The sequence below is a fragment of the Melanotaenia boesemani genome, chromosome 17 (assembly GCF_017639745.1).
Source record: "Melanotaenia boesemani isolate fMelBoe1 chromosome 17, fMelBoe1.pri, whole genome shotgun sequence".
NCBI classification, from domain to species: Eukaryota; Metazoa; Chordata; class Actinopteri; order Atheriniformes; family Melanotaeniidae; genus Melanotaenia; species Melanotaenia boesemani.
The window spans coordinates 34,235,475-34,247,558 of record NC_055698.1 but is presented as its reverse complement, the minus strand read 5'-3'; the positions used below and the strand labels follow the sequence as shown (position 1 = coordinate 34,247,558).

Sequence of the window (12,084 nt, the reverse complement as noted above, 5' to 3'; positions counted from 1 at the left end):
AAAATGGTTTCTACACGGTATAATATGTGATAAAATGGCTAAATCCATAAAAATTAATGACTCATTGATCGCGTTTATGTGAGTCCAGGAGGTTAGCGGAAGCGGCTAGTTTTTAGCTAACTAAAGTGTCCTGACTTAATATCAGGTATAGCTCTGCTGATATTTTATATTAAAGTAAGCTATTACTTGTAACTCTTACGTATCCGAGTTTGTTTAATTTGATGTTTCAGTTGCTGATCAGTTGTGAATAATAGAAAAGACAGGATTTTACCAATAAGATGATAATGTTAGCTCACAAGCTAATGTTCGAGCTAGTTAGCTTAATGACCGGTCCACCTCAAATAACATGCAAATCTGAAGGTGCGTAGCTCAAAACATAATTATCTTGACCAATAACACACTGACGTTACTGTTTTACCGAGCCATTATTAGCAGAACGCGATATAGACTTGATAAGTGTTAAAGAGAGATAACTTTTTGTCAATGGGGTTAAACTAAATTCTATGACCAAGCAGATTCTGTAAGCTGTATTGCCATTTCTGTCCGCAGTAAACAATGTTGTCCTGTATTCAAACTGTATTTTGACCATTTTGTGTCTGACTTAAATTCTATAAACCCATCCCTTCAATAAGGGTCGAAAATGTGAAAGAAAATTGCAGGTGCAGCACTAGCTGGATTTACAGTTCAGAATCAGGTCCATGTTAATTGTTATTGCTGATTTAATGGCTAACATGTCAGAACCCCATCAGTGGTCAAGGATCAGTCTTTGACAGTCCATAACCAGTTGATACAGACTCTTGTTTAATTAATCTACTTTTCTTTTACCTTTGTATGCACAACTTAATCCCCGTAGACTTGTTTGTGGTTATTCACTTTGCATTTAGCTAAATGTTCATTTCAGTGGCAACAAACAGAAGACAGTAGTAGTTGCACAACTAATCCTAGTTCACCTGTTTTGTTTGATGTTGTTTCTGTTTTTCAGGTCTTTTGAACATCAGTCAATTTCTGTGCAATCCAACGGTTCTTCTAAGAACCAGTTTTTCATTTCTTCTACTAGTTTCTCTTTCTCTCTTAGCTTTTGCTTTTTGTGGTCGTGTTTCTGTCTTTCCCTCTATATCTTTCTACTTTGACTTTTTTCATCCTTCTTTTTTTTATTTCTCCTTCCCTTTGTCTGTCTCAAAATGGCATCTGAGAACTTCAGACAGTGGCTTGAGGAGGGGAAAGCGTTGGCAGATGAGTTGGAAGCCAAAAAGGTAAGATTTTTTTAGATATTTTTCTCTGTGATTGTTCTTACCAAATTTTCTCTGAAAAAAATTTTGTGCACACTTTTTTTTCTTTCTTACTTTTAGCCATCAAAGAAAAGGAAACAGAAGGGAACCGGAGGCTCCAATGTTTCCTGGAGGACGAGGGACCATAATGGGTACATAGTACCAAAATTCATCAGAAAGAATCGATCTGGTCAGCAAAATATTATAGTTCTGATTATAAGTTGATACTGTTGGTCAGTATTAACGTTTCTTTCATCTTTGTAGTTAAACACAGGCGCACTATGGAGGTGCCAGAAGTTGAGACCTCGCAGATGGATGAAGTTCCTCAAGAGGTCACAAATCTTGGTATGCATATTGAATTCTGTCAGCTCAAATAGAGTCAAACTTAATCTTCTAGTTTGGAAAACATTAAGTACTTATAGGCATCTGAATATTGTATGTACTGTAGCAGCCATGTATATAATGCAATAGCTGTGAAAAAGCGATATAGATTTTTTTTGTTTTATTAAAAAATATTCTTATGGCTGTCCTTTTTACATTTTTTTATACTCTATCAATTTAGATAACCATCTTCAAACACTGAGAGACCTGCTGAGTTCGGTCACCGTCCCTGCATCAGCAGAAGTTGAGGAGACAACCAGCATGTCTGTGTGCACCAAGAGGCAGCTGACCACAGAGAGAAAATTCAAGGCTGCAGTGCCAGAGCTCCTGAGTTGTATGCTGGCCGCAGAAAGAGTTCCCCAGCATTGCTGTCAAAAGTGCAAAACAGTCAAGGCTGTGGTCAGGTGCTTGGACTGTGTTCCCTCAGGAGTTCAGTTTCTCTGCGCAGGATGTGACTCAATTGTCCACAAAAAAAATGTATTTCATGACAGAGAAGTCATGATTGACCATTTTTATAAACACATTCCTCCCACATCCTTAGTGAAGATGGATGAAAGCGGTCATTGTGAACTGGTTGAACAAGGTGTGTTTAAAAAAATGTATTAGTCCATAAAATCTACTGCATATACAGTGGTATAATATGACCCATGTCTGAAGTTTTCTGTAACTGTTAACATTTTTTATTTGAATACTGGTATTTTTTTCTGACATTTTCTTAACTATAGTATGTATGCTGCCGATTCTTCCACCAACACAAATCTGCTCCTGTGGCCCAGACCAAGAGTATACCATCTCTCCAGGAAAGCAGACTGTCTTGGTGACTATCAATGGTATGTTGACACTTCCCTCTACTCTCTGGATACCATCACAGGCCGATGATGGCTTACTATTATCACTTTGTCCTGTTTTGTAAGGATACTTTTGAAACGGTATATGTTGTTTTTTTTTTTTCAGGTCCATACAATCTTTGTCTGCCTGCTGTGTATTGCCCACATTGCTCCTGCAAGTGGACCCCAGGGATCAGTGACCTGATTAGTAGCCGATACTGGCCAGCAACAGCAAGCTGCCAAATGCTGTTCAAATTTGATGTCTTTGCATCATTTGAACAGATGAAGTTGGCCAGCCCAGCTACGTCCCAAAAAGCATTTATAAGAATGCTTGAACATCGGGCACATTGCACAGGACGGGTAAGAACTCTTGTAATTGGAAAATTTGAATTCCAAACTGCAAAGTTTTTAATTAACCAAAATAATACCATCCTTGTTTTCAGAATGGCAGTATATGCGGTGATACATTCCACAGGGTGTATCGTGAATTTGCCTTCTGCAACTGGAAGAAAGAGCATCTGTGTCAGGTTGAGCCCTTCAAGTGCCCTGCCTGCACACCAGACATGCTTGCCATAGCTGCAGATGGTAACAGAAAGCAGTACCGCTTCAAGAAATCCAAAGGGTTAGCAGACTAATCTTTGTAATTGATATATTAACTATAATGAACCTCATTGCTAAGAAAAATATATTTCAATGTACATACAATTCATATTCCATCATTCATGGCATCTAAAATTATTATTCTAATTTGAAAATCTTTCTGGACAGTCAGAAAACAATGTTTATAACCACATAATTGCAATATTGTAATTCATGATTTTAATCCTAAAATATAACACATTCAAAGTAACTATGTAGAAAAGCCTTGAATGTTCAGCATTACTCTTTAGTTGATACTTTCAGGCCACATTTGATGTAGTAAATGGATATAGATATAGATATTTTTACACTTGGTCAGATGTATTATAGCCCTGTTCATAACGTGGTTGTAATATCACAGTTCCATGACAACAATCCATTAATTTGTTCGGGAACTTTTTGTATCCGTTCCATAGCCCTAATCCACACCCAACAGCTTTACCCTTACAGTAAACCAATATTTAACTACTCGCTTTATGCCAACTTTCAGCTTTCTTTTCCACAGGTGACATAAAGGTTGTAATAAAATAAGGAAATTCCTCTTATTTAACAGGACAGATGAACAATCTCTTTTTGATGGCCTGTTCATTGCACAAGATGCCCAAGTGTCTGCCTTTGTGGATCAGACAAGAAGCCAGATGACGATTGTAAGGTTTTATCCAACCACCTACCCCTTCGTCTTTATTTTTTACTTGTCTCCGGGCTACATGTAACAGTTTATCTCCTTTCAGAGAACTGGTCATGATGTATGTGGGCCGGCAACTTTTACTGCAGGACGAGAAACCTCCCAGAAGTCCAGGGCCAAGGTGGACGAGGAGGGCCTGGAAATTGCCGTTTGCAGACACGGAATCTTGCTACAAGGCTTGAATCACTACCGTGGAGAAATTTATGCTTACCCACTGTTCCTGCAGAAGGAGTTGGCTCAGGCTGCAAACATCAAATTCTTTTGTATGGACCTCACTTGCAGGTGATCTTAACCCTTACCATACCTGAAGCTTGAATCTGTTTTTTACACTGTATTAACTCATTTTAGCTTGGCACAACAGGCCTAAAATCATACCTTTGGGACATTATGGCTGTAGAAAGTTGATATGGCTTATTTTGTATCACCTCTGTGTCCAGCAGATACAAGGTATTATTAGCATTAGCATTTATTTTGCTACATGTTTGTCTGTGGTTGGTAATAGAGTTTTTACTGGTGACCTCCCCCGATTTGTCTCCTTATCATTATGTCAGTATGCACCCCAAACACTTAAGTGGTTTTCTCATTACAGGTATTGGCCATACTTGGAGAAGATGGCAGAGAAGTTGTCAGAGCTCCAACCACTGACAGAGATGAGGCCTTTTCTGTCTGTAATGCATGCCAAGGCTCACACTGGCAAATGTGTGGTACAGTGTGCAAGTTAAAAGTTTCTTTTCACACTAGAAAAATTCCAAGTCTGACCAAATTCATTACTATAAATCATGTGAGAACAGTCAGTCCACATATTGATCAGATACAGTAAATCTGGTGTGTAGGAAAGAAAGTAAATACAGAAAGTTTATAACTCGTGCATATATTTGTGTGTTTGTTTTATTTTCGAGCAGGTGAGGTGGGGTGGCAGAAACCAGGATGGTGCAGGAAATACTGTTGGTGAGGAGGTGGAGCAAGTGAACAGCTTTCTCTCAAGGGCAGCTCTGACCACAAAATACATGACCAAGTCAGGTTGGTTTAAAAAAAATAAAAATTAAAAAAAGGCATGCTTTGACACTGCTTGAATTGACATATTCTCTATTTTACAGGGAGAGCCGATATGATAACAATGCTTGCCATGGGATGGAACAACAGGAAGGTGGAGAGTCTACACAAGACACTGGCGAAGCGATTTGTTAAAGTAAGACGTCTACACTGTATTTTGGTATTTTAACATTTACATTTGTCATTTCAAGCATTTACATAGCAAAACTTTATAGTGTTTTTAACCAACCTAAACGTTTTACAAGGCTAATCAACATTCACCTCATTCACACATTCATACACAGGTGGCTGAGGCTACTGTACAATGTGCCACCTGCTCATCAGATTATCATTCACACACACAGCAATATGGGGTTCAATATCTTTTCCAAGAATACTTTGACATCTAGACTGAAAAGTATTGAGCGTTTTTCAACAGCAGATAGACAGTTGAATAAAAATTATTCTTGCATTGTATTTTTTCTTCTGAAAACATAAATAGATTACACAGAGAGCAGAAAAGGAAGCAGCAAATCTTCAGCATCTCCAGCATGACCTCAACATCACTTTGGAGGACACAGAACAGTGGATTGAGGATGTGAAGCAGTGGGCAGCCACTGGTATGTAACACGGTTGCCGGTGTGTCAGATTGGTACTGTCATTCATTTGGCTACGTTTGGTTTTCCATCTCTGCTTATTTGTGTTTTTCAAGGGAAACATGGTGCTCATAGTAGCCAGGAAGAACTCCAGAGAGAGATTGATTAGATCATCTATTCCCTCAGAAGGAAGAAGCATGATCTCTACCGACAAAATGGTATTTAGTTTTGCATCACTTAACAACTAATGCTTGTTTGTTGTTCTTACTAATACTTTTTTAATATAACAGACAGCAATCAAACGAGGCAACGGAAACGGAGGAGACTGGGTGAGCTCAAAAAGAAACTCAGAGAGAAGATCGTCCAATACAACACAGTTGCTGCAGATGAAGACAAAATTGACTCAGAAGCAGCATGCAGTCTCTCTGATGAAGTCGTTCTCCCTTGGGAGGCACAAGGAGATGGTAAGCAAAGTGGTACCATTTGTGTGCTTGTTGGTGACCATTAATCTAAGTAGTAGGTATAAGTGTGTTCATGTTAATATTAAGCTGTGGATATTGGTATAAGACGACCAATGGGCTCTAGGCACAACTCCACTACTTCAAGAACTTAAGGCAGCTCCTTTGTTTCCTGTCTTTCAGTACTAGATGAACTGATTAATCCAGGTGTGTCTGGCCATTTAATGAGGTCGGGCACACCTGGATTAATCAGTCTGTCTAATAATGAAAGACAGGAAACAAAGGAGCTCCCTTAAGTTCAGGAAGTAGTGGAGTTGTGCATAGAGCCCATTAAAAATTAGTGGGCCACATAATGATCAATACTGAAAATTCTGGTAGAACATGTTGAAAAGTTTTGATTGATTCCCATCTGTTCTTTTTTTTTTTTTTCAAAATAGTGGTGAGTCTCCGTTTGAAGAGGCGACTTTTTGACCAGGTCATGCTGGTCAGGCGCATGGAAGAGGAGAAACCAATCCTTGTGAAGGAGATGACTCAACATTATCAGTACCTGAGAAAGACATTGGACAAACTGGACAACCTCCTCCATCACACTGAAGAGAACATCAAGAACCATAGTATGTTCTACAAATATTCTATTATATTCTAAAAGGACCATGGCATTACCTGTTTCCAACTTTATCTGCCTATTTTTAAATTTCATTCTTCAATTTTCACTCAAGCTACTCCTACAGATATGACAGAGGCTGGATACAGGGGACTGCACTGCTGTCTTCTACAGAAGAAAGACATTCTTCAGAAGAAACTGAGTGCTGTCACCAGCACCTATGCCCGTGTAGACACAGACCCCGGTGTTTTTAACATGTTGGAAGAAGATCTGGAGGACTTTGAAGAGGATTACAGCAGTTCAGAACTTTCAGATGAAGAAATGTAGTACGTCACGTAGAGCAGGTTGTGCATCAGCTGCCACAGATGACTGAACGTATGAGCAATTTCTCTGAAACTTTTTTTTTTTTTTTCTCTCTCTCTGGCTGTGTCGGACCACTTGGAAAACTCCTGGTATTCCCAATGGCCAGTCCGCCCCTGGCATCAATACATTTGGACATGTGTGGGTCATGCAGTTATTACATGCTGAATATGTCTGGAGGAGAAGTTATTGTTATTTTATTTTCTATGAAATGTGTACATGTAAACAGTTACATCTGGAATAAATACATGCCAGTTTACTCCACATCTACTGTGTCTTGTTTTAAATCCATCTGTTAAATTTAAAAACATCTCAAGTTTGAGTTCATTTGCACAATAACAAAAAGGAAAATTAAGCATAGTCTACATGTTGTACAGGCGAATTGGCGACGACATCGATACAAACTACACAAGGAAGAATGGGGACAGAGACGCTATATTTCTGGTGTGTCTTTGCACCCTTGTAGCATGTTCACAAGCGGCAACGTTTAGCTAACACGTTTTATTATTAAGCGATCTGATTGATTAACTTGTATGGAGCACCCTCTCGGTAGGAAGCCACATTATATTTAAACAAACTTTAAACCACTTTTTTACTCAACAACAAAAATAGATCCAAGTTACGAGCCCCGAAGTTCTGTTTTGAAACGTTGCTGAATCCGTTCTGCCATTGAACATACCCTCTGTAGACTGCGAAACAGAGCGACTGGAATAAGTGCTAAAATAGCATTATTTAATGTTTATGTAAATGTTTTCATGTCAGCAAATTAATCAAAATACAAAAATATACGATGTAGTTTGAGTTTTTATGTTGAAAAATGAGTACATAGATAATTTCGAAACCCTAATGTGACAACCCTAAACCTAACCCGGAAGAATACTTAAGGAACTACAATTTGTACAGAGTTGCAATATGGAGAAGCGTGGTGCGCCACATGTTTTGTAGTTCTGAACTGTTTTCCCTATTATGTGGTAAGATTACAAGGAAGATTGTAGGTTCTCCGTGGGTTTTTGAGGGTGGAAAACATGTATTTGTAATCAAATTTGAGATTTCTTGTTGTTTAGAGGGTTAAATTATGTTTTTTATGGGTTTTAACTCAACACAGTGGCGCCCCCTGTTGGATTACCTTCGGTTATGATAGTGGAGGTCAAGACCTTTCCAAAACAGTTGACCCCATATCTGTAACACTTTTTGTTCCTGTTCTGTAAGCCTTCAAAAATGTCACATTTTCAAGGTTCAAAGGTCACTCCTGAGGAGAAGGAACCTTGCACAGTTTTCATTCTGATATATGTTACTATCTAGGTTGAGACCTTTCCAGTGATGTCTTCATTGTTATCCTACGACAAAGTAAATTTTTCATCTTTGCTCCAAGCCAGCCCCTTCCAGGTATAGTTTCTTGCACCCTTTTCAAGGCCAACATGGATAAAATCAGAAAAAGACATTTTCACAGATATTTGCCAACCAGATGTGTTTAACATATTGATGACTGACCTATGCACCATCATACTTCTAATTTTTGACCAGTTTACATCAATTATTTCCCCATTATCACCATAATGCTAACCATTCTATGTAAATAGTTAAGGTTCAAAGGTCAATATTTCAAGCAGGAGCCATTTAGAATCTTCATGCTGACGTTTGTTGCTCCACAGGTCAAGACCTTTCCATTTATGTATTTCAATTAGTCCTATGACAAAGGTTTGATTTTAATACTTCATGGTCATAGCCTTGCCCAGATTAAGATTTCTAGAGCCATTTAGAGGCTCAGTGGGCTCTATGCACAGCTCCACTACTTCCTGAACTTAAGGCAGCTCCTTTGATTCCTGTCTTTCATTACTGGATGAACTGATTAATCCGGGTGTGCTCAACCTCAGCCATCACAACAGCAATGGCTAGACACACCTGAATTAATCAGTTCACCCAGTAATGAAAGAGTGGAAACATGGAGCTCCCTTATGTTCCCTAACTGTGCATAAAGCACATTGTTTGAATTCTGAAATCAAGGTTCCAAGGTCAATATTTCATTATATTTAATGATTTATGTATCAGAAAGAACACAGCCAGCAGCACGTATGTTATTTTAAAATATTTTATCACACATTTAGCCAGATATGAATATTGAAGTGCTGCTCTTCATATGATAACTTTCTTCTTTCCTTGACTTCTCTTTCTCTCCGCCATCATGGGTTTCTCTCGTTGCCCTGACCTGGGGGAGCTGCTAGTGGGAGGGAGGTAGAGAGAGAGAGAGAAAAAGAGAGAGTGGCAGAGAGAGTGGTGGAGAGTGAGAGACTGGCAGGTAGTTAGAGACAGTGGCAGAGGGAGAGAGGCAGAGAGATGAAAGATGTGCGCTGTTTGCAGACAGATTTAAGAGAGAAGCTATGTTCATTTGCATGAACTGGAGTGTTTTAAAGACAAGACTGCACCAAAAGTATCTCATCACGCTTGTGTTGTTCAGGTACCAATATTCATCAGCCCTCGAGCTGATGCTTCTCAGAATTACATGAAATGCATCCAACAATAATATAACACAATGACAAAGTGTTTGAAAGTAAAACAATATGTTTATTACCTTCCCAACAACAGAAAACAAACAACTTACCAAAACAAATTTGTGTCACATAACACAACAAACACAATTTTAACAATTTTTTTTAAGGAAGAACGTTGTCTTTGGGCTCCCAGGAGTTTTTCCACTTTGCTCCACTGTAAGACAGACAGAGAGACCGTAAAAAGTATCACTGTCACATTCTAACATTTGAAATATGTACCATGCTGATACTGAACTACTTTTAATGAGGCATGGAGTCTTCAGTTATATATTAATTCTTTCTTGTTGTTATTCTTATTATCATCAAAATACCCAAGCATACTACCAATGATCTTGCAACCTCGTCCATTTTTCAGAAGTCTCACAATCTGGTCTCTTATGTTCAGGCAATTCCTTAAAATGTGGAGCGATGTTTCATTAAACACAACCCTCACCAAAGCTCCTTTCAAGTCTTGATGACTATGCAATGTGTTTTGCAAAGCAAGTGACTATTCGCCCTATTCACACAGCCTGAGGCTACCATCTACCAGAATATCCATCCACCCACAGTCACACACTGGGGGCTACGCCATCAGAACCAACTGGATTTGGAATTGGGCAACTGGTTCAGTATGTTGCCCAAATTAACTTCAACATGTAGACTGGTCACAGGTGAACACGATTCTGTCAGTTCAACCAAACAATTAAATTTTCATTTTGTATTTTAATTTAAATACAATACACTACACTGCCCAAACAGTATTTGACCTCTCTGTGGAATGCTTGATGAGAAGACTTTGCAGTTGCTTATAATTGAAGATTAAGTTGATAAAAATATTTGTTTCCCTAACCCAATCACCATCAGTACAATAAACTTCAGATAACATACACACCATCCAGAGCAAGGTTGCCACTCCACCAACACCTCGACACAACCCTTAACAAGACACAAAGTAAAATTAGTGACAAAAATGAAAAATGGACAGCAAATACAACCTGAAGCACAAGTAATGTCAAATTAAAAGTGTAATATGACTAAAGATTGCCACCCTCTTTTAAACAAAGCACCTTGACGTATTTCTGTGCAGACAATTACAGGGTATGGTTCCAAAGAGTTATTTTCATCATCAGTAATTTCTTATGTCTTGGAACAAACCTCTCTGAGTCTTTGACTCAGAATCCTTTTGTAGGGGAAAACGCTTAGACCTTGATGAATGGGGCATTCTGAAATGAATGAAAAGATGGTAATAATTCTTAACAGACATCTTATTCTCTGTTCACATCTTGATATTGCCATGAGGAAAAAGTTCTAAATAATGCTAACACTTCTAATAACAAAAATGATTGGTAACTGATATCTGAACAGGACCTGTTTTCAATTATGTAACAGTAACATGACATGGAAGGAGCACATTTTGGAGATAAGGACATTTGCCCATGATTTTTTTTTTTTATTATTAATGTAATGATTTTTGAAGCCTTTCAACAATAATTACATGTTGACGACGAGGAAATCATTGGTTACTATGATTATCATTTTTTATTATCATTATTTTATGATAGTTTATGGTTCAGAACAATCTGGGGTACATTTTCCTAGGTAGCACTTTTCATGGGTGGCTAAACCAGAATCATGAGTATTCTGCACTACAAAGATTGTAACTGGAAAATACTTTGATTTCATATCTGACCACTACTAAAATACAACAGTGCATCATTTTGTAGCTTGTTGAACTGTCATGCATATGTGAGAGCATCCTTTAAAGTTCTGAAACGTTTGGGAAACTATTTTTTTTTGGCTGCTCACATTTTAGTTATTTTAGCTACACTACTGTCATATTACAGAGGAATGTTTTATTAATAGTAAGAACATGAGGAATGATCACAGCGGCCAAAAATTCTCAGCATGTAAACATGAACATGTGTGTGTTAAGCTTAGAAATACTGTAAGGATATCTTGATTATACCTTACTCGTCTTTCATTTTACCCCCAAAGAACTATGCTGAGCTAGTATATTATCATTCAATAACTTGCTGTACAATAACTGTAGCATTTTGCAATCATTTATAGAGATGTATTTCAAGTCACATTGAGGCAGACCCCGTTCCTTCATCTGAGAAAAGGATGGAATGAGCCTGATCTCACTGAAATTGATTGACAAAGTTGATTCAAACAGTTTGGATTCACAGAAAAACAGACATACTGTACATACCACTAATGTCTGCATTCCTACATAATTTTCTTTTCTTCTGGAGGCCAGACACTGGTGGAGTAAGGGAGGTGGAAACAGGCGGGGTGGACACAGGCGGGATGGACACAGGAGGAGCACAGGGGGTGGACACAGGCGGGATGGACACAGGAGGAGCACAGGGGGTGGACACAGGCGGGATGGACACAGGCGGGGTGGACACAGGCGGGATGGACACAGGCGGGATGGACACAGGCAGGGTGGACACAGGCGGGGTGGACACAGGAGGAGCACAGGGGGTGGACACAGGCGGGATGGACACAGGCAGGGTGGACACAGGCGGGGTGGACACAGGAGGAGCACAGGGGGTGGACACAGGCGGGATGGACACAGGCAGGGTGGACACAGGCGGGGTGGACACAGGAGGAGCACAGGGGGTGGACACAGGCGGGATGGACACAGGCAGGGTGGACACAGGCAGGTTGAACACAGGAGGAGCACAGGGGGTGGACACAGGC

At 39.2% G+C, this 12,084-nt stretch overlaps 1 protein-coding gene and 1 long non-coding RNA gene across 3 annotated transcripts; one reads left to right on the top strand and one right to left on the bottom strand.

Moving 5' to 3' along the window:
- The first annotated feature begins 1,127 nt into the window (after window positions 1–1,127).
- LOC121656518 lies at window positions 1,128–5,805 on the top strand. The gene is made up of 14 exons (XM_042011554.1): window positions 1,128–1,253; window positions 1,350–1,458; window positions 1,533–1,613; window positions 2,426–2,479; window positions 2,604–2,836; window positions 2,920–3,098; window positions 3,669–3,762; window positions 3,847–4,082; window positions 4,390–4,501; window positions 4,700–4,820; window positions 4,898–4,989; window positions 5,335–5,452; window positions 5,545–5,646; window positions 5,719–5,805. Exons 1-13 carry the CDS (start codon window positions 1,182–1,184, stop codon window positions 5,595–5,597), a joined length of 1,554 nt encoding a protein of 517 aa, XP_041867488.1. The 5' UTR covers window positions 1,128–1,181; the 3' UTR covers window positions 5,598–5,646; window positions 5,719–5,805.
- Window positions 5,806–9,005: 3,200 nt separating this feature from the next.
- LOC121656526 lies at window positions 9,006–11,742 on the bottom strand. 2 transcript variants are annotated; one of them, XR_006013411.1, is made up of 4 exons: window positions 11,591–11,742; window positions 10,534–10,601; window positions 10,271–10,314; window positions 9,006–9,553 (listed from the first exon to the last, which is right to left on the bottom strand). It is a non-coding gene; the product is annotated as an uncharacterized LOC121656526 (long non-coding RNA). The 2 variants fall into 2 exon arrangements; XR_006013410.1 differs by lacking the exon at window positions 11,591–11,742 and having other exon boundaries at window positions 10,534–11,584.
- Between the last annotated feature and the right edge of the window lie 342 nt (window positions 11,743–12,084).

Excerpts from the sequence above, each read along its gene's own strand:
- LOC121656518 (XM_042011554.1), top strand. The coding sequence starts at position 1,182 with ATGGCATCTGAGAACTTCAGACAGTGGCTTGAGGAGGGGAAAGCGTTG. Across the intron at positions 2,837-2,919 it reads GGGCACATTGCACAGGACGG|AATGGCAGTATATGCGGTGA; the intron begins GTAAGAACTCTT and ends CCTTGTTTTCAG. Across the intron at positions 3,099-3,668 it reads CGCTTCAAGAAATCCAAAGG|GACAGATGAACAATCTCTTT; the intron begins GTTAGCAGACTA and ends CTTATTTAACAG.